This window comes from Polypterus senegalus, chromosome 11 (assembly GCF_016835505.1).
Source record: "Polypterus senegalus isolate Bchr_013 chromosome 11, ASM1683550v1, whole genome shotgun sequence".
Classification (NCBI taxonomy): Eukaryota; Metazoa; Chordata; class Cladistia; order Polypteriformes; family Polypteridae; genus Polypterus; species Polypterus senegalus.
This window is the reverse complement of record NC_053164.1, coordinates 88,751,515-88,777,752: the sequence shown is the minus strand read 5'-3', so window position 1 is coordinate 88,777,752 and position 26,238 is coordinate 88,751,515. Positions and strand designations below refer to the sequence as shown.

The following is a 26,238-nucleotide window of genomic DNA, read 5'->3' as shown; positions in this document are numbered from 1 at the left end:
GTTTCTATCTCTCTTTTAATTTCCCAGTTTCTCTTATACTTTTTAATATCATAAGCTGCTCTTCTTTGGGGGTTGACGTTTCCATGGCGCGGTAAGCATGGTCTTTACTTACACTCGAAGTGCACTATTTGTTAACCCATGACGAACATAAAACACTCGATATGAGTAACACGAGCGTTTGAAAACGGCGCCCTGCTGAACTATTGGCAGTCCATGCGTCTCATGTGCGTGACGTCACAATCTGAAACCAATCAGTGACGGCGAAGACACCAGAGCCTCTTCCAGGAGTTTCTCGATAAATATTACAGTTGTGTAGAAGATCTTTGAAGGGAGAACAGCAATGAGGTTTACAAAGGAGCAGGAGTGTCTTAAGGATTGGAAGTGAAGGGTCTTAGCCCATTCTGCGATTTTCGCGCGCAGTCTTTCTCGAATAACTTGGGGGAAAAAATCGAAAGGGTATGGAGGAAAGGTTTCGCGATTGTCTATTCACCATTATCACGTTCTGAATAAAACTAGACAGACAAAAGATCATGGATTTAACCATATTAAACTTGTACATCACCGAAAAAATATCGGGCAGGGCACAGTATATTGGGGAATACAACCTCAGATGCCCAACCCTACGCCAGTGAAAAGGAGTCTGATTTTTGGCTTTAAAATATTATTATAATAATTTAAATTGGTGCAATTGTAGAAGTCAGCCTTACAGAAGATAATATTTAAATGCAACAGAGTTTTTTTTGTGGAATTTAAAGATTTATGCTGGGTGCTAAAAAATCAATATGGCTAATATCTAGGTTACTCTGCCTGGGGTGTGATGAAGTGACCTCTAATCTGAAAACACGCATATATATGTGTAAACATAAATACGTTTACACTATAGCGTATCATATACAGTATATATTTTAAAGTATTTACATATTTTGCAATATATGTACAGTATTTCCCCGTGACCCTGTGGTTAGGATATAGAAGAGAGAATAATGGATGGATGGAATATATGTATATGGCATATCTCCACCTAATGTTTATATAAAATAAACACTGGGTTTATTTAGCATGAAACTTTCTCTAAAAAAAAATCTTTCACATCAATATCCATAACTTTTTTCTGAGACTGCTTCATCCATTAATGGTTTTCAGAGTGCTTGAGTCTGAAGCCAACAAGAAAGAGAGTACAACTCAATGGAAAGGCACATTTAACATCCATCCATCCTCCAACCTGCTATATCCTAACTACAGGGTCACGGGGGTGTGCTAGAGCCAATCCCAGCCAACACATACACAAGTAAAATTTAAAAACCAAATATGCACAAATTTTGGATATAGAAGGAACCTACAGTAGCTGGAGAAAAGCCAAAGAGACAAAAGAAGAACGTAATATCCTCAGGAGTGAAGTAATTAAATGCACCTCCTGGCACAGTAAGCCAGTTTTTCAGTTCTTTGCATCATCATGTCTTGTTGGAGGAAACCCATTCAGGTTAATCATCAACTCTATGCAGTAGTGTATCATGGTTCCTAAGATAAAGTATTTTCTGGGTGGGCAACTCCATTCCATATACACTGGCATTAACGAAATATAACATGTTCTGGTATTGAAACTTAGAGCAACTGGCTCGTTTGTTTCTTTCTAATGCATGGTCTATTAAAAATACAACTTTGTGGTTTCTGGCTTTCCTAAGAATTTTAAAGTATTCACTATAATAGTAGTAAAATAGTAGTAGCCACCACGGTGCATTGTATTTTGGAGAAATATAGCATTTCTTTCTAATATGTCTCTGTAGATGATTATGCAATGATTACATCTTGCATGAAGAAGGGGCCCGAGTTGCCTCGAAAGCTTGCATATTGTAATCTTTTTAGTTAGCCAATAAAAGGTGTCATTTTGCTTGGCTTTTCTCTACATTTATAATGGTTAACATGGTACAACACCCTAGTACTAATATTTCTCTGTTATATGTCATTTCCTATAGGATTTGTAAAAGCAGTGCTAAAGCTTGTGGTGCACCATCTGTTGGAAAACAGAGACACAGCAACGGGATGGTCACACAGACAGATGCAAAGACATGTTTCCTTTCATTAAGGTGGATTATGAAGACTATATATATTTTAAATGATTGCACCACAGGTATGTTATACTGCAAGAATCAATTTGAATTAAACCAGATGTTTGCCAGTTCAGCAATCTAGTGCTATAACCACTAAGCCACATTGTCTGCTCTAAATTCAGTTTGCCCTTCCCTATACCTAACACGCTTCTGCATGTGTGTAACATCTGTGTCCTACAGGAGAAGTATTGGCAAGATCATAATCAGCTATAGCAGTGCCAGATTTAGACTTGGTGAGGCCTTAAGCTATATAAAGCTTGGAGGCCTCTTGTTAAAAAGTTCCATCAGAAGCTCCCACAAAGGTGTATACCATGACAGGACCTTGGGTCCCCCCCAAAAAAAAAAACAAACAAAAAAAAAGGCTTACTGGAGACAACTTTCTTTGCAAAATGTGTACTAAAATCTCTCAGTAGTGCTAAACACTTTCACTATTTCTTCAGCTCAGTCCAGTATAGGGTTTAAAAGAACTGGAGTATATCTCAGCTACTGTACATGAAGTACAAGGTACAAATCCTTTGTGTGGTGCCAGCCTGTTTTAGGGTATACTAACTCACACCAGGCCAATTTAGAGTCACTAAAAGAATTAAATTCAGTTGTGTTTATTTGTATGCCAACTCATCATGCTTACACATATTTACAACTACAATGCCCAAAATTAAAAAGTGATGTATGTTTTTGGGATGCAATAGGAAAAACCTAGAAAAACTTGTGTGGACATGAGGAGGGCATATACATTCCACATAGACCGTGACTAAGTTTGGATTCAAACCTGCTGTGGGGCAGCAGTGGTATCCAGTGACCCATTGGTCACCTATTCCACTAACTATCCATCCATCCATTATCCAACTCACTATCTCCTAACTACAGGGTCACGGGGGTCTGCTGGAGCCAATCCCAGCCAACACAGATAATCCAAATTTACAAAAACTGAACAAGGTTTGAGAACCACAAGAGCACATGTGCCTAATGTAAAGAAAGTCTGCCTTTAAACAAATTACAATAATAATAAGAAGAAACATTCTTGTTCTATAAGAAAATAGCTTTTTGAATATAAGAAAAGCCATTGACAATTGGCCAGGATTTAATAGCAAGCTATTCTGAAAATTAATAATACAGAATGTTAGAACTGCCAGGAAAGAGGTAAAGAGGAAGGCCTAAGAGGAGGTTTACGGATGAGCTGAGAGAGGATACGCAGCTGGTGGGTGTAACAGAGCAAGATGTTGGAGACAGGAAGATATGAAACAAGATGATCCACTGTGGCGACCCCTAATGGGAGCAGCCGAAAGAAGAAGTAGTTAGAACTTCACAGGTCATTATGGTAGCAAGAATTATGGAGGTATAAAATATGTTGTGTGAAAAAAAAAAACCTCTGCACATATATAAAAAATGACAGTGGACAATCATCTAAAGTGGGTCACGTTTTCTTGCAGTAGACACGACAGCATAAAAAAATATCACTAAATCTAATTTAAGGGTCATGGAGACACAAATCTTAGATTGACATAATTAGATGCAAGGTAGGAAAAAACCCTTGACACTGGCCATTCTTAGAAAAAATGCATATGAAATGATAATGTATTATGGTGTTAATTTAATCTGACACCTTGCAATTTTCAGCAGGATAAAGACAAAATGATTAATTTGGGATAGTCTGAAAAAGGGTATTTCATACTTGTAAACCAGAAATTAGAGATGGGTGCTTGTGATCACTGACTAGCTTGCCAGCATGACTTGTTTGGAGTCGGAGACGGCCATTGGGGAAGCATTTAGCAAAACAGCTAAACAAATAAACAAAGTCAAACTCTCAGGCAAGTCTAGATAATGAGACTAATTTAAAAAGTCAAAGCAGGATAGTGCTATAGCAAAGTTGTCTATCTTTTTTAGCTGGTCTTTTTTTATGTTGCAAACTTTTGTATTTTTGTACTTTTATTTCTGGTGTTGAAGGAAGAATTTTTTGGGCAAGATAAACTTCACAGACCCTAACTGTGACAGCCTCTTTGAGACTCTGAAGTTGCTGCTATCTGTTATACTCCGGTTGGAGTATAAAAGCAGGTAAAATGGAAGTTAAGCTGCCCTTTACGATTGTGCAGAATTTCATCCCAGACTCGGTGCTCCACATGGAATCCCAGGTGAGGTGACTGACTGCTCTGAGCTGCTTAGATTACGAACACGACGATACCATATTTTATGTGGAAACACTTACTTACTAGAGTAGCGCAGCAGACCCATTTTTCTTCTTGTTGGGGGCCAGTTATTCCAGATACTCATCTATTTGGCTTGCCATTGTTTAGGCCAAATTTCTATATATCTAACACGGTGTTATGCTCTTAACTGGCTAAACAGGAGAATATTGAGGTCTGAACATTGGCACAAATTACCACTTTTTTTTGCTTGGCAGTTTAAATATATTTTCAACATTGACTAGGAAGCAATTAAGAGATACTGAAAGCAAGTGTTGTGGTCATAAAGATTATTTACAGTACATAATTAACATTGGGTAAAGGAGTCACATTTATATTCCTTTACTTTGATGCCCAAACATTGACCTAAGATGTGGGGGGAAAAACAGTGAAGGAACTCTGGATTATTTGACTTCAAAAGTAGTAGTGGCCGTCAAGCCAAGGCGAAAGCAGATTGCTTTATGAGAACCTCTCAGAGAACGATACTATAGTCTATCTATGGTGTAGGCACAGGGTTTAATCACTGGCTGAAGTGATTTTTCCTTTCAGTCAGTCAGTCAGTCATTGTCCAACCTGCTATATCTTAACACAAGGTCACAGGGGTCTGCTGGAGCCAATCCCAGCTAACGCAGGGCACCAGCCCACCGCAGGGAACACACACACATCTGCAATTGAGTAAAGAATGCTATTGAACCACTTTGTTTTCTTTCATCTCTCTATGATTATTGTACTGCTTATTAATGTGTTATTAGTACTGTATCATGTTGATTATGTCCTTTAAATGGTGGCTTGGTAGTACAATGGTAGCACTGCTGTTTCACAGTATCGTGACAGGCGTTCATGTCCTGGTGCACCCTGTATTGAGTTTGTATGTTTTTCCTGTGCCGGTTGGGTTTCCTCCCAATACTCAAGCTTCCTAATGTTCTTGCCAGGGATTGTTCCTGCCTTATGCCCAAGGCTTGCTGGGATTGGCTCCAGCTGCCTTGTGACCCTGCTCTGGATACGTAGCGACAGATGGATGGATAGGTCTTGCGCACTGTATACTGACGTTCTACTTGGTGTACTGATTAAGGGACTAGAAGGCTGTATGCTGGCTGCTAATGGATTAGTGTTCTTCTGTTATCGAGCCATTTCTTGAATTTTGGAATTTCGACTTTAAAAGTGCCTTTTCTCATCCTTGGTTACAGATTTAAGGTTTAACATTTCTGAATTTGGACAGAATTTGTTTGCATAAGGTTCGGTTTTTAGTCTCACAATTTTGATACAGTTCTGCTTTCGTTTATTGGTACCTTTGTTAAAAAAATATTCAAATACTGTACCAGTAAAAGCCCACTGCACAGTGAATGCACTTAATTTGAGCACTCATAGTTTTCAGACTCTCTCTGTATGTTTAGCATTCGTTTGCTCAGAGGGTGATGCACTTGCTGCTTCCTGAGCAGCTCTTCTTTTCTCCACTCTAGCGCCCCACTTCTTCTCTTTTTACATTGGCATCCTTTTATGTTAAAACCGATCAAGTGTTTATGTTGCAATTACTTAGTATGTTTTAATTTTTCACATAAGCTCAATCTGCAACAAAAATGATTTAAGATATGAAGAGGTAGGGGAAGGGACAGCGAGGTTGATAGGGAATGAGAACAGCAGCCGTGCAGTGCCTGCTGGTCATTGTCAAGAGTTGATTCTACAATAAAATAAAAAGAGGAATAACCTTGGAGGTCAACCATCACCCCGAAAGTGGATACTAGACATCACATAGTATATGTGTACAAAATTTCAAGTTAGTAGGTCAAATGGTTGGCGAGCTACAGGTAATTGAAAATCCTGGACAGATAAACAGACAGCCACGGTAACGTAATATATAAGATAAAGGAACGTTATTTTTGTCTATGGAGCCATTAGTGTTCATATTACCTCACTCCCCTTTTAATTTATTTATTTTTTTAAGTTTATATGCCTCGATTCCTTTTCTGTTTGTCATTTGCTTCTTCATTTTGGGTAAGGTTTACTTAGCCATTGGGCTTCATTGGAGCCAATTATGTTTTGAAGATGAACCCTCATTTCTAGTTTCTTGGACACCAGACGATCACATTACGAGGGACATTCAAAAAGTTTCTGCACTTTAAGTCTATTCATTAAGAGTTTCAAAAACAAATTACATCACGTTTTTACATGGTCACCATCGCCTGCGATGTAATTTTCCAAGCGTCGTACCAACTTTTTTATGCCCAATTACTACTCCTCCCGCCTTTACTGTTTCCAACGGAAAAAATAAAAAGTGCAGAAATGTTTTGAATGTCCCTCATACATCCAAAAGAGAAGTTTCCCTGTAATGTGGTGTAAACATAGGTAATGGCAGGTTGACCAGTAGAAGAATGGTATCAAAAATGAACTAATAACATACTCTTTTATAATACATCTACCCAAGGGCCTGTGGTACACCATACCTGACCAATCTTGAAATATGTGGTTATGAAGTTTCTTTCACCACTCATTTTTGACCATTTATGAATGACTGCAATTGGTGTAGCTACCATGAGCACATCGTGAATGTAGCATCTATATTAAGGGTTTGTATCTCAGCTTTCTGGAAGTTGGTGGTTTGCTTCCACATGACATAAGCTTCTAATTTACGGGGGCTGCAATAGAAAATCATGGGAGTTTAATCGAAGAACAATAAACAATGTTCCTAAATAGAAGATGATGAATTATACTTTGTGAAAGCATAGTAAATAAAATGTAATAATAATCACTATTGTACACGAAACTGTACCTTATTCAGCCTATGCAGAAAGGTGTTTTAAAAACCAGGTTCTTCTGTGGGGGTGTTTTCTGTAAACTGAACTGTTAAATGTTCTAACCAAATGACCAAAGATCTTACATTTACATGTAAACAAACCTTCTAATCAATATTTCTTTAAACTGTTGACATACTGTGCCTTTTTCTCTGTGGAACAAAACACACGTTTAAAATATGAAGAACATCCAGACATAGCTGCCATCTTTGGTTATAGTTTTAGAGTAACTGGTTTGCATTGTTGCTGTTCTGACGGAGTAAAAGTTCACTCTGAGATTGCCTCAATCAGACAGTTTGCACAACAGCAGTCCTGCCACTGCTGCTCAACACATGGAAAAGTGCACTTGAAAGCAACAAGACAGTGCTTTCTAAATGGTAAGTGCCATCACTTTGTGCGATACATACATACATACAGCATAGTAAAAAAAAAAAGTATTTGCCCGCTTCCTGGCTTTCGCTATTTTTACTTATTCATAACGTGATTCTGATCTCCTAACAAATTTTATTATAATACAAGACAGCCCCAGTAAACATAAAACAGTTTTGTAATGATTGTGAAAATGTATTTTTATTTGTAAATTATTTTTTTTTTTTAAACTGTTTCAGAAAGAAAATTACAAACCATTAAAACATGTATTCTTCCTGCTTGATCAATTAATACTTGGGTGACCACCTCTTGCCGCTATTACAGGAAGTAGTACTTAGTACAATGTCATAGAGCAAGATTTATCCTTTGAAACTTGCAAACTTGCTCAGGTTGTGGCAGGTTAGTTGGAAAGTGGCAGTGGCCAACAATTTTTAGGTCGCATCACACTCATTCGATGGAGTTAAGGTTAGTGCTCAAAGTGGGCTGGTCAAGTACAGACATTTTTTTAATTTTCCATCATTACTCTGGCAGGGTCCAGGGTCATTGTCCTGATGAAAGGCAAATTTCCTCCCCCAGTTTAGGCTTTCTGGAAGAGTAGAGCGGACTTCCCTCCAGGATCTCTTGATTATGTAGCCTTCACCTTCCCATCAGTTCTGACCAGATTGCCAGTCCCTGTTGTACAAAATCATCATCACATTTTACTGTAGTTTCCTGGTGGATGTGCGTTGTCAGATTTACAACACACATACCACTTAAATGTTCCCTGTTAGAACTATCCGATCACAAGATCTCCTAACATATAGTGGCAGTATCTTCCAAGTGACATTTTCCAAACTCTTCAGCGGCAAGGACTTTCTTTCAGCCAGATTTTCTTCCACAAAAGGTCCTTTTTTGTGCAAAGCCGCAAGAGATTGTTGAGCCATGGATATCCTCTCCTGATCAGGTCGCAGACTTCTGTAACTTAGCTACAGCGATACCACACATCACAATGACCTCACTTTCAAATGCCATTTTTGGTTAGTGGGCTAACCTGACCTAGGCAGTGTGTAGTTTCAGGTTTTTCCACTGCACAGGGCACTGAGGTATTATATTCAGTACCTTGCCCCAGATATGTACTTCTTTATGATTATATTCCTACTTTGAATGCTCACATGTCTTCATCTTTGTGTGCTTTGCAGAAGATCTCTACCATACTTTTGGAGGTAGTCATGCTCACAAATCAGTTCAGAACAGGGGATCCATCCTTCTTCTACACTGGTGGAGACCATCAACAAACAGGGTGAATTAGTAAAGAAATATGCTGGATCAGCTCCAAGTTAGCCTTGTATTTACAAGAGGAGGAATATTTACATTTTTTTATTTACATTTTTCCATTTAAGCAAGGCTTCCATTTGTATGGATACTATTTTGTAAACCACCTGGAAAAATAAGTTTAGACACAATAAAATGTGAATAGTTTTTGGGCTTATATTACATTGGACTTCAAAATTATATTCAGAAAATAGGTTGCGAGTGGACACACACACATTTTATTTATATATATCATACACCAATAACTGATTAATGGCTCAGGTTTTGTATACAGAATTGGACAGGTCTCTGAAGGTGTAGGTCTTGAAGATGCAGGAGACAAGGGAGTACTAAGGCAGTTTTACCAACAGCAGACCAGTATGTGAAAAGCAGGACACAAACATGCAGTAGAATTAGTTTTCACCCAAGATCATCATGATCAAGGGTCTGGGTCACATCTTTGCAATCTGACAAGTTGGAGACAATGTGATAATGAGATGAAGCAGCTAGTCTACTACCCAGTAACAGATAACATACGGAAACATCAAGCTGGAGTGTGTTTTGTGTAGTTATCAACATTTTACAATTCCTTGCTGTCCCTTACCATTCTAGGATTAGGCACTGTTCATATCTGTGCATAATAAGATATCCATGAGCAAATTATACACATCCAACTCCTCCTTTTATTTTTTTGTTGAATGAATAGCTTTCCGAGCACACTCTTGAAACCTGCATTAGGTTAACTATCAATTCCAAACTGGTCCCTGGCAAACTGTAAATGTAGGGGTGTGCATAATTGAACCATGGAGTGGCTGAATGCTGCCAAGTTAGGCACCAGATCCCTATTGGCCTGAACAGGAGTAAGTAGGTGAGATAAAGCAACAGCATGCTACAGTTTGACAAGGTTAAGGAAGGAAAAAAAAATATATATTTATTTTTTTTTTTTTTTTACTGTTGTTAGCATTAGTAATACATAGTACCTGTGCTCTTAATACAAATGAAGATGAGGATATTCTCACTTTAGTCAAGGTTTGTGGCCCCTTGTTTGCTTTTGAGATGTTGCCGTTACTGGTAAAATTCAAAATAAGGGAAGGACATGTTGGCTTATTCATTATACCATTTCATCTACTTATTTTAGGAATGGCTTGAATATATATTAATAACTTACAAAAATTACAATTTCATGTTAACTAGGTGTTACTTATTTAGATAGATCTTTTATTTATCCTTTTATAATGAGAAGCATCAAGCAGTAAATTTGCACAAGAGCCAGGGCTCTACAGAAGCTATACTGTAGACCAAAGCTTCACTGTTCAGTATGGTGCATCTTATTCAGAATTTCTTGTGGGTCTTGACATCAGTTGTGGCTCAAAGCCCATTAAACACCCACCCAAACTCTCTTGGGAAAGTTCAGGATTGTACTTCTTTACTAATCTGACAAACAATTTTTCACATAATACATAACCATATTTGCAAGATGGAGACATTGCGTTAATGAATGTTGAACCATACTCTGGTTAACAAATGCAGTAACGTGCTCACTTAACTGCATACAAGACTTCAAGTAGTGACACTGAGGTTTCCCAACAAGCTTTCAAACATCTACGATCTTTTTACAGATTACACTTTATATTTTTATGCCTACCCTCATCTCACACCGCCTACTCCAATGTTTTAAATACTTAAACAAGTAACATTGCATGATAGTTGTTTTTCTGGTTTAAAAACTAGAATAGAAACCATTATATTTATAAAAAAAAAAAAAAAAAAAAGGAAACCAGTTAAAATTATCAAGCATCATAACCTCCACTTACATGCCATTCTTGATAACACACCAAATAGGTCATCATTAAGGCTACTTGGAAGCCAACAGCAGCCTTAAAGAAATCACAGAGGGCAGGACTTCTTGTATGTTGTAAACATTTTTACATATTCTCCACAAGTGTGATGTGCCGAGTATGATTCCAAAGGAGTCACTTATTACAAAATAAATAATAAAAAAAAAAAATCCAAATCCTATTTATTGATTACACTTTTTAATGTCAGGCGATGATAAAACAAACACTGAACATTTTAGCCCTAACAACAAAAGAAATTTTTGACACAAAGCCAAAATCACTCATCATTCAAAACAAACAGTGCTCACTGTCAAGCATAGAAGTAACACCACCATACTATGGGACTGTTTCTCTTCTGCTAGGACAGAACACAAGGAAATTAACAGCTCATGAGTCTAGCAGAAAACCTGCAAAGACACTGTCATGTTAAAAGGTGCGATTATTCTTTGAATTTATAGCAATCTGATGCCTAATAAGCCAAGAAAACCTTGAAGAAATGGAATATCAGTAGTTCTGGGAAAGACAAGAGTCAGACAAAAACATATATAAGAATCTACCTCATCTCACCTAAAGTAGTCTGTGCAGGGAAAATACAAAATTTTATTTGAAAGATGAGGTGGGAAAACAAATGTCAAAATATGGAAGTTTAAAATTTACAAAGATGTACTCAGAGCGACTGCTGCAGTCAAAGCAAGACGAGCTTCAGACCCGTTTATCAATAAAAACTTAAGAGTTAAGGGTGTTTTGTCTTTTTGGGTCCACTGCAAACACATCATTGACAACTTCATAAAAATGGTACTATATAAAATTAAGCTTGTGTTTCCCCAATTGTCGCCATTAATAATTTATACGAGGACAACCAATCACTTCTATAATGCACTGCATACAATATAATCTACTTTTTATATAGCCTAAAGTCACATCGCATCTGCTACAATGGCATATAGTAGCACGGCAAGAGGTTTGTGTGTCTAGAACCTCCTCAAACCCTTCATATCAGAGGAGGCAATCATGCCAAATACACTCTGGGGCAATTGTAAGGCTGCATGAAAATGTGTACATAAATTTCTAACCTCAGAATCCCTCCCATCCAATACAGGGTTTTAAGCTACTTCTGCACAGATCTAGTTTTGTCACACATCTTATATTAGCTGAAAAAACACACTAAACAATCAGTAAATTGTTAAAACCAAAGGAAAATATGGCCTAATAATTTTCTTTCCAAGTACAATTACTATATAAATATCTGTAGTATTCCATTTTGAAATACAGCAAATGTATACTTTCACTCAAAAGGCCAAATGCAATAAAATTTTCCTAATCTCCAAAAGAATAGTGGGAGTCCCGTTTTTGATTTGATACCATTTCATATTTGACAGCTCTGGTAGCTGGTCAAGCAAAAATCAGTCTGTTCAGTGCCTAGTTACTGCTTAGTATTTAAAAGTACTATAAATGCAAGAAAGCTCTAGTTATTCAAGATACAAGGGATAATGGACTACTGCATGTGGCTGAAACACCTGCAACAGGTAAAGATGACATACATGATGCCACCACTGCACACATGGACCCATTTATTATAAACCATACCATTATTGTATAACTGGGGGTAATACTGTGAGGTTTATTTGCACTTGCACCACTAGATTCAGGTCAGTGTTTCTTGCATATATTAGCGGACATACTCAGTATTGTATTAAATTACCTATTTCAGCAATTATACCACTGTCACTAGTCTGTGAAAGTCATACAAGTAAGAATTCCATTGTGTTATGCGCGCAACAATTAACTTTTAACTGTTTTGAGAATTGATGAAAAAAAAAAAAATTTCTGAAAAAAAGCAAAAGAAAAAATTACCACAAAATATTTACATTATAAATAGATCTTTATTTTGAAAAAGCACAACTTAACATCGTTGTAGACTTCACTGCAAACTGAAGCGTATAAAGAACTTTTGTATTAAAATAGTAATGACAAAAATCAAGTTGTGGAATAATGAAATGCACTTAGATAAAGACTGATAACTTTACCTTCTCTTACATAATTAGGGCTGATTGTAGCAATTAATTGCTCTTCTCCATACATTTGAAGAATCTTAGCAATCTTTGTACAAAAGACACTAGTAGAAAAGCTTCCAAGTTGCAGCCTGGCAGGAGGGCTGTACAAATCATCCTTCCAAGATGTATACATCCAGACATTTGTCAAAGGAAGCTAGAAAGCTTGCACGCTCACACCAATGCATTTACTGTCTATAAAAAGAAAACCTTGAAGTATTTTATCATTTCAGGTATTGCTCTAAGATTATGGTTTTCGTATTTGTCCTGCCCATCTTGCTAACACTTGTTGATTAAAATACAAATAAACTAATGCACTACTACAAATGTGCAAGTTACCCTAATGAATATTCTAAAAAACAGTCCTATACAATCTTGTATGCTCCATCAGAACACTTTTACAATACTGTACAATGCAATTAAAAACAATGCATCAAACTGAGTAATACCAATAAAAACGTATGAAATGTACCTAATTTATTGCAATGCATGAATCAGCTTGTGCAGTGGTCCCAAGTTTGGTCCTAGCTGCTTACTTTGGCTGCAAGGTTTCTTCTCAGGCAACTTTGCTTTTTATTGGACTCATGGCTTAAGGAACTATTATTTAAATTTCTGTATTCTGAATTTGCAATAAAGAGACAGGGGTTCAAGTCCTAGGGGTTCACTGTGTGGACTTTGCATGTTCTCCCCATGTTGGTGTGGGTTCACTCCCATAGTCCAAAGACAAGCAGGGTAAGGGGATTGAGTATGCTAAATTGGCCCCAGATTTGCGTGTGCATGCATTAACCATGTGATGGGCTGGAACCCTGTCCAAGGATTGCTCCTGCTTTGTGTCTGATGCTAACTGGGATTAGTCTCCAGGTTTTCTGTGACCCTGCTCTGGGTCAGTGGATCTGAAAAATGGACATATGGGTTTACCAATTTATTACTGGAATGTAGCAAGCATCCATGTTACATGTGGACAATTGATTTTGAAACTACTGAAGTAACTGCTGCCTTCCATCATTCAGTGTTTGCACTGGTGTCTATTCTATTCATAAATATCTGTCACCACATAAGATGCCAGTTAAAAAAACAAAACTCCACAAATTTTACTTAGTAAGAAAACTACAAAGTTTTGTGTACTTTTCTGAATACAGAATAAGAAAAACAAAAAGACCATGTGATTCAAAAGTAAAATCAAATATAACAAATTATTTCTTGATCATGAAGCAAGTGATAAACATCGGCAGCCACAGCACGTAACATCAAAATCTATTATCTGAATGTTGTGACACTGCAAATTATCAAAATATAAAATTTCTGGCAGGTCAATATCTTCCGAGACAAAAGATAACCTCTACTGATGCTAACATTTTCAAGTAACTGCACATGTCAGAAGTCACATTTTGCTTAACATGATCAGCCACACAATCCACCAACTCTTTTGCAACTCTGCTCAACAAGTTAACTGCAATTCAGTTCTTTACAGTTGTAGGACAAATGGCTGTGTTAGCCAAAACAGGACCTACAGCAAATGTTCTAAAATGACAGATAAATTTAAATTTTCTAATAAAAAATATTGAATTAAATACAGTGATCGGATTAAAAACAACCTAATACATATTCATTGCATATAAACAGTTGAACATGTTACCATTTTATATTCGATTAGGGAATAATACCAGTCATAAAAAAAGCACCTTTTGTTTTCACAATTCTGGCATTCTTTCTCATATCTGCTGAAATAATGGTGTACATTCAGATATACCAATTGTTATTTGCTGGGTCCGACTCCCACACCTAGGCAATACCTGTGTGGAGTTTGCACTGATTGTTTTTCTTCTGAGAGAGGTTGTTTTTTTTATCTACACGTATTCAAGTTTTCATGCCAGCTGCACTGTTTAAATATTTTACATTGGACCCATGAGAGTGGGAATGTGTGTGCAGGAATATGCTCTGTGATGATGTGGCACTCTCTTCAAATCGTATCCCTTTGGCGATAAATTGAACTAGTGAAGTTTAGAGAAGGTATACATATAGAAATTAAAATATCAAATTTCACATTTTAATGTGGCCATTTTAGACATCAGAAATGACCGCTTTCTTATAATGAATTCCTAAAACTGAAATGTTTCGGAAGTGGAAAATCATAATTACTATCTTGCATTTAAAGGATGTGTGTTCGGATTAATGGACAGAATACAGGTGAAACATTATTGATCCCTGGGTAGAAATACACGAAATACATTTGATGGCAAGGTTTACAAAATCTTGCCAGAACTTACCTATAGTTGTCCACATACCCATGTGTAAGCTGGTTGATATATGTATTTGGCTTTACTCAGCCTTAAAGTAAAATTCTTGCCTTTGTGACATTTTTACTTCTCAGAAAATTCTGACAATTTGCATTAGGATACTAACTGCAAAACACTGTAGGAATACATTTAGATAAAGAGCCTTTTACCATTATAAATACTTTTACATAAACTATCAAATTGAACGATAGTTTGCTTGAGTAACTGTTGTATTTTCTTTTTCCAATGATGAATAATACAACACATAAAACTACTATATTCCACACTTTTAACAGAAGTTTTAAAATATGACTGGAATATTCTATGAAATGTATATGGTTTGTTACACTGCTTTTAAATATGTATTTCTTTACGCTTTATACATTATTGTCAATTTTTATGACTATTTAATATGGTAATTTAAATGGTTAACAGTAATCTTTAAATTATTGCATAATATAAACTTAAAGCATTTAAAAATAAAACATTTTGGTAAAGGTTATGAGGAATGCATATCAATAATTTAACAAAATAAACTGACACTTGACCTTTGCAGCAGAATATTAAGATTTGTGCTCCTTGCTTGCTACACCAATACTAAGCAAAAATTGGAAGATGCCGATAAGCTAGAAGTTTGCTTAGATATATCTCCTTTTTCAAAACATTCTTTACAATACCACACAATTCAAACCCATTGTCCCCGATATTTCCATAATTAGTGAAACCGCTTTTATGTCTAAACTCATTTACTTAAAAGGGTTCTTAAGATTTATCAGGCAAGATTTGGAAAGGCAAGTATTGTCAAAATGAAGGTTTTTGTTTTCTCCCCCATTCAGTTAATTAAGCATTTACTGAAGCAGTTGAAGCTGCAATGAAATCATCAATAACGGGACCCGATATAATTTTAGTTGTTCGGTAAAAAAAAAAGTACAAACACAAAAAAGCACTTCATCACACGCCAACTTTTATTCTGCAATTGAAGAACGTTAGCTCTTCCTTTATCATACAAAGATGATAAATTATTTTTGAAAACAAATTGCAGTAAATGCAGCCAAGGTTATCTAAGAGACACAACTCAGCACTTACCAGTTTAAGAGTTGCCTTGTCTTATTATTTAGATGGCGCTCATGAAAATGTAGATGAAATGGAAGGTTGTTTAAAAATTTAAGGTGATAACTGGCCAGAATATTAAACAGTGCTTAAACCTGTAAGTCTAGAGATTCTGCATAAAAATAATACTTTAAAAAGTATATGAAAATATCAATCACTGCATTGCAGTTGAACCCATTAAGCATGGGCTTTAAACAAATGCATTTAATCTTTAAATATTGTTGTCTTTCAACATCATCGGTTGACAATCCTCAGTAAATGAACAAATGATAGCCTTAGCCTGCCACCTTTTTAAATGACATACACACAATGACTGTTTGAAGAACACTAAATCCAATTATTAAAACACTCAAAAAATGAAAGCCAACTCAAAAAAGAAAGATCATATAGTAATCAGTGAACAGCTCACTGAGAGGGTCAGGTATGATGTCTCAAAAGAAAGACTTAAAATGGAAAATGTTTAAAGACCTGCTATCAGAAAGGAAAAAGTATGTATATATATATTATAAGAAAATTTAGCAATATGTCTAGTTAGTCATATCAATCTTTTTAGTAAATTCAGTACTAATGAATTAAAATGCATGAAGTGCTTCAGATATCCTCGGCCTCTCTTGTATTATCCCTACATTTAGAATGTAGCAGGTTTCCAGATTTAAAACAAAAAATGTAAGGATATAGTGGAATTGTGGAGGATTATTGCTTGAATTCAAAATTCCATGTGCCAACACTGAAATACCAGCCAAAAATTTCCTTTTGTCCTTATGTCTGCCTTCATTTAAATGAAGTCCACTAACTTAAATTATAACCTTTATATATTTAAGAAATAAAAGCACAGAAAATAGAAGTACCTAGCTAATAAGATTTATGTAGTGGAGAAACAGATGACTGTGAATTTAAAATTAACGATATCTTCACCTTCAACCCCAACACTTCATAGTATCATTTATTATCAATTACCCTCATACTGTGAGCTTACAGCTCATCAGCTATGGACTTAGTGTTGAGAAGAGAAAACAGCAATGTTACTGATCTTTTATTATGTTGCAAAAGCCTTTATAGAAAAAAAAAATGACTTTCATGAATACAACAAAAACAAGCAAGTCAAACACACAGAAGAGAAAAATCTTACCTTTTCACATGATATATATTTATATATGACGACAGACTGACAGTGATCCTTCTTAAATTAGACTTGTTCAATAAGGAATCTTATAATCTGTACAAGGGTGTCTCAGTTATTTACAGATATTAAGCTATTAGGAATTAAAGGTCATACAAATATGTGCATGTTAGGGGGAAAAATTAAGTGTGTTTGTGAGATTGAAAAGGAAAAAAATTCACAGCTGAAAAAAGGACAATAAGGCCCTTTTTAGAATTATACAACTTAAACTAGGTCACAAACACAAATGGGCTTATATCTTACCCAGTAAACAAACTATGGTTATTACTGAAAAAGTCTGCTGTACAAAAGAAAATCCAAAATAAAGCATAACTCAAAAAAGCATATCCAAATGATAAAAGGATTTGTTTTTAAATGTCTAAAAGCTGTATTCAAAAAGCATAGGCATTAAATATAAAGTTCAGGTAAGAAGCTCTGCATGGATCGTGCTGGAATTTTGCTAAAGGATTCATACATCTATTTTCATAAATGTAATGATCTGATCTGCATTTTAAAAGCCCACCCAGTTAATGAAAGGGAGAGCTTGAATTAAAACACATGTGCTTTCTCAGTGTTGTACTCATCTGAAATTAAGAAAGAAAAAAAAAAAAAAAAAAAAAAAAAAAAGAAGGTACCTTCATTGGATTTGGTAGCTTATATTCCAGTAAAACAAGCTGGACATCAACTTAAAAATATCCGGATTTAAAAGTAGAAAATTAATTCAACAAGAAACTTATTTAAAATACACTTGCTCAAGAATTGTATTGCTACTAAAGGTCATGCAATGAAATTGCTATTGGCAGGTAGCAAAATTACACAGCCAAGCACAGGTAACAAAGACCACAAATTAAAATGTGAAATTTAGACAAGGCTTAACATTATGAATGTAAAATTACAGAAAGAGCAGTATTCTTAACATAGATAACTTTTTCTGCCAAGTTATTTTTGTATGTAAACAGCAGCACCCCTCTAAAATAAACTGTAATCTTGGCTTTAGGGATGCACCATTTTAAGTACAGTTACAACTAAAACATTTCCTAGACAGTTTACAATTTTCTGGCTGATATACTGCATACTGATATTACTGTGACATGAAACCAATATTAAACACATTATTGAAAATTTTCAACTATGTATAGATAACTTATTAAATCCTAGATAGTATACATTAAGGTCTAGGGCAAAGGACAAATGCCAAGCCTGAACAGTAATTTTGATCTTTCTAAAGGGAATCATGTAAACAAAACTAATATTCATTATTTTAGCAAATGCCTCCAATGAAGGTACCTTATCAACTGTTAAACTTGTCCAGGATCCTGATGGCTTTTCTTCACATCTCCACTGGTAGATCTGGAAGAAGGTGGAGTGACCACCAAGAGATAGTCGGTACAGGTAAAACCTGTGCTCAGGACCACTTTGCTGTAGAAGAACCCCACCTTTCATGAAATAATGACTGATGATTTTTAGGAGATATCCTGGCACCTGTGCTCCATTAAGCGTGTTGTAGTTGCCTTGTTTTCATCCGGAACCAAGGGTGGTCATCTAGGACAGGTTTTACCAGTACATCAGTTACTACTCCCGACCGAAAACCATCAAAACAAACCCCCAGGAGTCAGGCGGCGGATATCGGATCGGGGTTCCGGCGAACGGCGGCGGAGGAAATCAGGACGGCGGCGGGAAGAGGAGGAGGAGGACGACGAAGAGGAAGGATCCTGCAGTGATTCATATGGCCTAGGAGGTGGTGATCGTCGGCTGCCACGAGCCCTAGCATCTGGAGGGCTGCGGCTAGAAGAGTGTGTAGGAGGAAGGCTGTACTCTGAATAAAACCTGAAGAGGGAGAAGGAGAAGCAAAACACACACACATCCAAGTCAATACTGCAGAATCTCCACCGTATAAAGGGAAGAGGATGAAAGAAACAGTAACAAATATATTTTCAAAAATAGAAAAAATTAAAAAGCCTTCTCAGAAATTTCAATTCAGATCTATTATAACCATATGTTTTTAGCAGTCCAATGATACATCTTAAGTATCCTTGCACATCAAATAATTACCCTTAATGACAAATCAACTGCTGGCTCAGCAGGGAAAGTGACATTAAAAGGGCTGTTAGCTATTAGAACTGACGTGTTTTATTGAGAGTAGGAGGATAAGGCAACTAGAATTTATTAGAAAATTAAAAATCACAATTTGTAGTATTACTTCAAGTATGTTTTTCCAATTTCTTTTAAACTTTCATAAAGAAAAACAATATTCAAGAATGCCATTTTTTTTCAAAAGAATGGTCCAAATTAGATTTTTTTTTTTTATTTCTGGTTTCAGGTTAAAAAATTGCACATGAAATGTACACAAGGAGATCTCATGATTAATGCTCCCAAAGCATTTTTAACCTCCAGATCATACAGTATACTTGCCTCTATAAAATGCTAGAAAAAGATAACATCCAATTATAGAGGTATTACTTAAAAAAAATAAAATCAGAAATGGGTGGCTCTCTAGGACTATCTTGGACATATAAAATTCCTTGTTATATTTAAGAATATTTTATTTATAAACACCCATACATTTGTGAATTTTTCATTTTCTCACTTCTCCTGACAGCTTTAAATGGAGTTGCGAATGTTATATTTTCAAGGCCTGGATTGATTTCACTCCTATCTGGTAATGTAAAAAGTACAAAACAGCATGTTGCATTAACAACATGACATATAGGTGCTTTCTTATTACTTTACAGAGCACAGCAAAAAAAAGTACTATTTTGTTAAATAATTAAATACAATTAATTTATCCCACTTAAATAGTTTAAACTAAGTGGTTGTTCGTTCAATATTTTAAATAAATAGTTTCTATTTACTTCATATTTAGTATAACATAATATTTTCCAAAACTGAAATAAGCTTCTGAAATGTAATCCCATTAGAATCCAACTTATTTCTTCGTTCCAAGGATGAACAAAATACGAATGAAATATGGGCTTGGATGAGATTAGAATATTTTTTGAAACCGAGACAACAAAAGTGACTCATTAGATTCTCAAGACAGTACATGTTATAACTGCACTTTTTATTTACCTTTGTTATCCAAACGCATTAAGCATAATAAACAAAAAAATAAGAACTTCATTTTCTCACTAGAAAACTCTAATAACAGTACCCGAATGTATGAACATACCTGGAAATTGGGTCAGAGTCAGATCTCCTTTCTTCTTCAGTACTGAAGGGTGATGATGCTGATGCACGAGCCCGCTGGTATAGAAAGCCCTTTGGATTTGGATCAGGGGGAGTATGAGCAGATCGGTGCACAGGACTTCGGTCCCGAGCTCCATAAGGGGAAGCAGGGGAGGGTGGTCTCCTCTCTTCTCTCTGAACGAGGGATGTGGAATCAGCAGTAGTACGATGGTCTGACACTGAAGGCTGCTTTTGAGAATAGTACTGTGCTCGTGCAGCCTCTAGCACAGCTTGCGTGGCGGGATCTCCTACTGACATGGCACTTCCAATTGCTCCATAGGCAGAATTTGCCATGGAGCTATAGAGAGAAGAGCCTACAACAGAGCCATAAACTTGATTGGCCACTGTGGCACCATACACTGAATTGGTAGCTGCGGCTGCCGCAGCAGCCGCAGCTGCTGCATCACCCACTGTACCACTCACAGTACCATAAACTGGATTACCAACAGTGGCATAAACTGCATTACTAACTGAAGGATATGCTTGATTGCTAACTGTGCTTGCATAAACCTGGTTTGCAACAGTAGTATATGCTTGGTTAGCCATAGCACTATATGCAGCTGCTGCATTGGCTACTGAGCTATACACTGAATCTGCCATGGACCCATAGACAGAGTTTCCTACTGATCCATAGACTGCAGGATTTGCAACTGAACCATACATGGAGTTTGCCATGCTCCCATAAACAGCTGCAGCATTCACTGGGTTTCCATCTGCACCATAAGCAGAAGCATACACAGAGCTCCCTAATGAGCCAAAAGAAGCATCATAGACCTGATTGGCAATGGAAGCTGCATACAAAGAATTATGGACAGGATGTTGAACTTGGAAATGAGACTGTAGTTGCACACCAGCTGCAGCTGCTGCTGCCACTTGTGACTGATACTGCTCTAGAGCAGACTGAGTCTGAGATAATGGGCAGTCACCTGCATAATGACCATGCTTCCCACAGTTAACGCAAGGGATTTTTCCAGTGGGTGCTCGTTTGCTTGGCTGAACCTTGGAGAGCTCAACAGATAGAGGGCGTCCCTTAAAGGTGGTCCCATGTAAGGTTTCAATGGCTTGGAGGGCGTCTTCTTTTTTTTCCATATGAACAAAGGCATAACCTGGAGGAAAAAAGGGGAGGGGAGTTGGGGAAGTCACAAAGAGAGAGATATTTACAATAAAGCATTAAGATATTTACTACTTCTTTTGACTCAAACCTACTTTACAAATATTAGTCATCATCTAATATGATGCACTATTCAATAGTTTGACAACTATCAATGTTGCAGGCAGATTTCATAATATCTTTTATATTTATATATCAATCTTTATCTATGTAAAACTGTTCACAAAATTAAGGGAACACTTAATCATCACAGTCTTGCACCAAGTCAAATAAACTTCAGGGATATCAATCTGTCCAGTTAGGAAGCATAAGTGATTGTGAATCAACTTCACCGGCTTTGGTGCAAATGAAAGTGACAATAGGTGCACTGGTGAGGTAACAGCAAGACAACCCCCAAAAAGGGAATAGTTTTTGCAGGCGGTGGCCACAAACAATTGCTCTGTACTTATCCTTCCTGACTGAGTCTTCTCTGGTTTTGCATTTTGGTAGTGTCCTTGTCACTACTGGTAGCATGAAACAGAACCTGTAGCCGATTGCCAGATGGTTTGCTGCATCTCCTAGCACAGTCTCAAGAGCATGGAGGGGACGAGACATTACAAAAGCAGAGCTGGGGCATATGCGGGCCAGTCAATGGCATCAATGCCTTAATAATCCAGGAACTGTCTACACACTCTGGCCACATGAGGCCAAGTATTGTCCTTCAAGAGGAGGAACCCAGGGCCCACTGCACCAGTGTAGGTTCTGACAATGGCTTTGAAGATTTCATCCCACTACCTAACAGCAGCCAATGTACCACTGCCTAGCACATGGAAGTCAGTGTGTCCCTCCAAGGATATGCCCTCCCAGACCATCACTGACCCACTGCCAAACTGGATATGCTGAATGTTGTTGCAGGCTGCATAATGTTCACAGTGACGTCTCCAGACTCTCTTCACATCTCAAAGTAAACCTGCTTTCATGTATGAAGACAATTGGGTGCCAACTGCAGAGCCGCCAATTGGGCTTCCACCAGACAATACCACATTGAGCAGCACCATGATAGGCTGTAAACACAGGTCCCACTAGAGGACATTAGACCCTCATGCCACCCTCATGGAGCCTACTTCTGACAGTTTGGTCAGAAATATGAACAGTAGCCAGCTGGAGGTCCAATTATAGGTCTCAGCCAGTGCTCCTATTGTTCCTTCTCGCATAAAGGGGCAGATACTGGTAAAGCTGCTGGTTTTATGCGCTTCTATGGCCCTGTTCAGCTCTCCTCGTGTAATGTCCCGTTTCCTGGTATCTTCTCCATGCTCTTGAGACTGTGCTGAGAGATGCAGCAAACCTTCTTGCAATGGCACATACGGATGTGCCGTCCTGGAGGAGATGGACCAACTTTGCGAACTGAACCAGCTGCAGGTACAACCTCATGCTACCAGCAGTGACAAGGACACAGCAAAACACAAAACTAAAGAAGAATCAGTCAGGAAGAATAAGGATATTACAAGATGATGCCTAGGATGGCAGTTATAGTAGTTTGGTCCTCTTTTCTGTCACAGTGTGCCACCTGATGCGATTCCAGGTATTATAACTACATCAGTGAACCATACAACTTTGTTGATCACAGGTGCTTATGAAACTAAACAGGTAGTCCCACTGTAGAGGACCAGAGGCAGAAGAGCCGGGGTCCTCTTTTTTTTTTTTAAAGCTTCAAGAAGTTGGCAAACACTGCTTGGCACATGTCTGACACGTGTTTGCTGGCAAAGACAGTCGTACTAAAACATACTTTACTTTTTCTGAAACAAAAGAACAGCTTGAAAGTGGACCATGAAGGCAACAGAGGAGCTTCAAGACTGCTTTTCCAGTATAGAATGGAGTGCCTTAAAAACTGCCACCTCCAAAATCCACAAATACACTGATGCTGAAACTATTTTTTGTGTGAAAATTTTTGTATTTCAACAAAAACAATTGTACATTTTAGAGCCTTGGATAACTCCAGAGCTTATTTAGAGTGCTTACAGATCTGGCAATCATGAGTAATACAGGAAACGGATCTAAGTTATGAAAAGAAAGAACGTACTTGTACTCAGATAAGCTACAGGAACAACTTAGTGCTGGGCGGTATGACCAAAACTCTATATCATGGTATTTTTCTAAATTATACTGGTTTCACTGTATTCAACGGTATTTTTTAACCACATTTTTCACTGCAATTACTGCAGTAGACTGGCTAGAATGTACAATTCTCATGACAGTGGAATTGGTTATTGTACAAAAAAAAAACAACATTTTAATGTGCACACAAGTATTAATACAGGTTTGCATGGTCCCATAAAGTGATAGTTTTCAAAGGGGTAGTACTAGGGTGTTGTATCGTGTTAGCCATTATGAATGTAGATAAAAGACAAGCAAAATGACACCTTTTATTAGCTAACTAAAAAGATTACAATATGCAAGCTTACGAGGCAACTCAGGCCCCTTCTTCAGGCAACAGGGGGTGCAGGCAGGGATTGCCGCAAAGAATCCATTTACTTCATGATGTTCCCGCTCTCTGAAAATTTTGAATGCGAAGATAAATACTTGGTATCATGAAAATTATATCAAGTACTTATCTTAGCATTCTAAATGTTCAGGGAGTAGGAATATCATGAAGTGAATGTATTCTGTGTGCTGCCTGTACCTCCTCTTATTGCAAGAGGAAGTCAGTTTAAGAAGCATGTAGCACTCAACATGGCTTGGGGACCACTTAACACAAAGCATTTAATGTGCTATTTAACTTACGACGGGGTTTAAGAAAACCTAGTAAATGAAATACTGTATTCATTTTAAGATGAAGTTTAGTTTACAATGGTCTACTAAAATGACAAAATTACGAGAATAAAGTCAACATGTCGTCACACTATTACACAGTACCCAGACACATTACACAGTATTGAAAAAAATAAAACAAGTACAACTTGGCTTGCAGTATTATCCGGAAGAATAGAAACAGTATTTACACATTTGAACATAATGGTCTACAGATCTACATCTGACCTTTTAAATCCAAAGTATCTTAAGACAATAGACGCGACTCCTTTTTCCAGCAAAAGTTCTTCTGTGTCATCATGTTCAACTTTATCGTCTGCTACAGCTTCCGTTTCGGAATGTTCTCTGTCCATTTTCACCGTGCAATACCTCCACTACTGCACATACTCCAATGCATACCTGTTTAGCAGTGAAAAAGAGCCCCCGTGCAACACCTCCAATTAACGCATGTATTCTGTTGTATGTGTTTAGCGGTGTAGCAGTGAAAAATGTCCCCCTTAAACAGTTTCCCACTGAGCCACAATCTGAACATTGTTTAGGCAATTTGAACCAGTGTTGCAAAATAAGAAAAATCCATATAATAACAAAAATAAAAAATGTTTTTCGGTATGAACTGGTATACTGCCCAGAACTAGGACAACTGTCTGTAAATGATAGCTCATCAGTCTGTAGAGGCCTTAAACAGGTCACTAACTACAAGAAACAAACAAATAGTTCTGCTGACCCCAGTCTGGCTCATCTTTTAAATCAGTTTTATGGTTGCTTTGAAAGATAACACGGTGGTATGAAGACCTTTGAATACCTTACTCTGAATTACCTCAAGAATGCTACAAAAGAATTCCTGGCAATTTGTCTTTCAAACTTCTTAAATTTGAAGTGGATATAACACCAATAAGTATCATTTCAAACAAAGGTGGAAAAAACAGACATTCTGGTGCAGGCATAATAATTGGACCTTTACATTAAAAAAAACTCAGGAGAAGATCAGAGATTTCAGGAAACAGTCACCTGCTATAAATGGCTCAGCAGCTGGGTTGTCAGAATCATTTAAGTTCTTGAGCACAGTGATGTTCTAAAACCCTAAGTGGGACAATAATATTACATACATTATTAAGATAGCCCATCAGAGAATATTCTTTTTGCATCAGCTGATGAAATTCAAACTTTCTCAAGCAATATTGGTCCAATTCTACACAGCCATTAGAGTCCATTCTGATCTAATTTATCACTGTCTGTTTTGGTGCTGTTTCTATTCGGGCCAAGGCCAATCTCCAATGCCATCATCAAAGCCTGTGAAAGGATCTGGTTTGGTGCCGTTTCTATTCGGGTCAAGGCCAATCTCCAATGCCATCATCAAAGCCTGTGAAAGGATCATAGGCTCCTACTTAAACACACCGAAGTATTATACGAGTCCGGGGTAAGGAAGAGGCCACAAAGATCTTTGCTGATCCAACTCGCAAAGGGAAATCACCTGTACCAAAGACTTTGCCTGACAAACGTTTTTGTGAAGTGAAAGCTAAAACACCACATTGCCTAAACAGTCCCCAAACCGTGTAGTTATTCTTACTAATTATGTCTAAGCTTCTACTCGGTAAACCTGTACACTAGACTGCCTGGACATTTTAATCCTACTATATCTTTATTTTTTTGTATTCCCCTTGTATGCTGCATCATATTTTATATTTTAAATTCTTATATTTATCTTTTGGTGCAACATACAAGCAACAGCACAGAATACAATACTATCATGACTAACCCCTAGTACATATTAGTGTACCTGGCCAGTCAAGTGAACTCTGATTCTGAGAAAGCAATTGTCTGTGGCCACCACCTGCAAAACCATTCACTTTTTGGCCTTTCAAGTGCACCTTTTGTCACTTTGATTTTCACCAAAGCAGGTGAAGTTGACTCACAATCGCTTATGCTTCTCAACTGGATAGACCGA

General features: G+C 37.2%; 1 protein-coding gene across 3 annotated transcripts in view; it reads right to left on the bottom strand.

Moving 5' to 3' along the window:
• Window positions 1-7,631: 7,631 nt before the first annotated feature.
• The window catches only part of rbm14b (RNA binding motif protein 14b), a 31,524-nt gene continuing 12,917 nt past the window's right edge, over window positions 7,632-26,238 (bottom strand). The window contains exons 3-4 of one of the 3 annotated variants that reach the window (XM_039769210.1): window positions 21,322-21,501; window positions 7,632-8,700 (exon numbers count right to left, since the gene is read on the bottom strand). In XM_039769210.1, coding sequence (XP_039625144.1) covers window positions 8,696-8,700; window positions 21,322-21,501 — 185 coding nt within the window. In that variant the 3' untranslated portion in view covers window positions 7,632-8,695. The other 2 variants (XM_039769208.1, XM_039769209.1) reach the window with 2 other exon arrangements.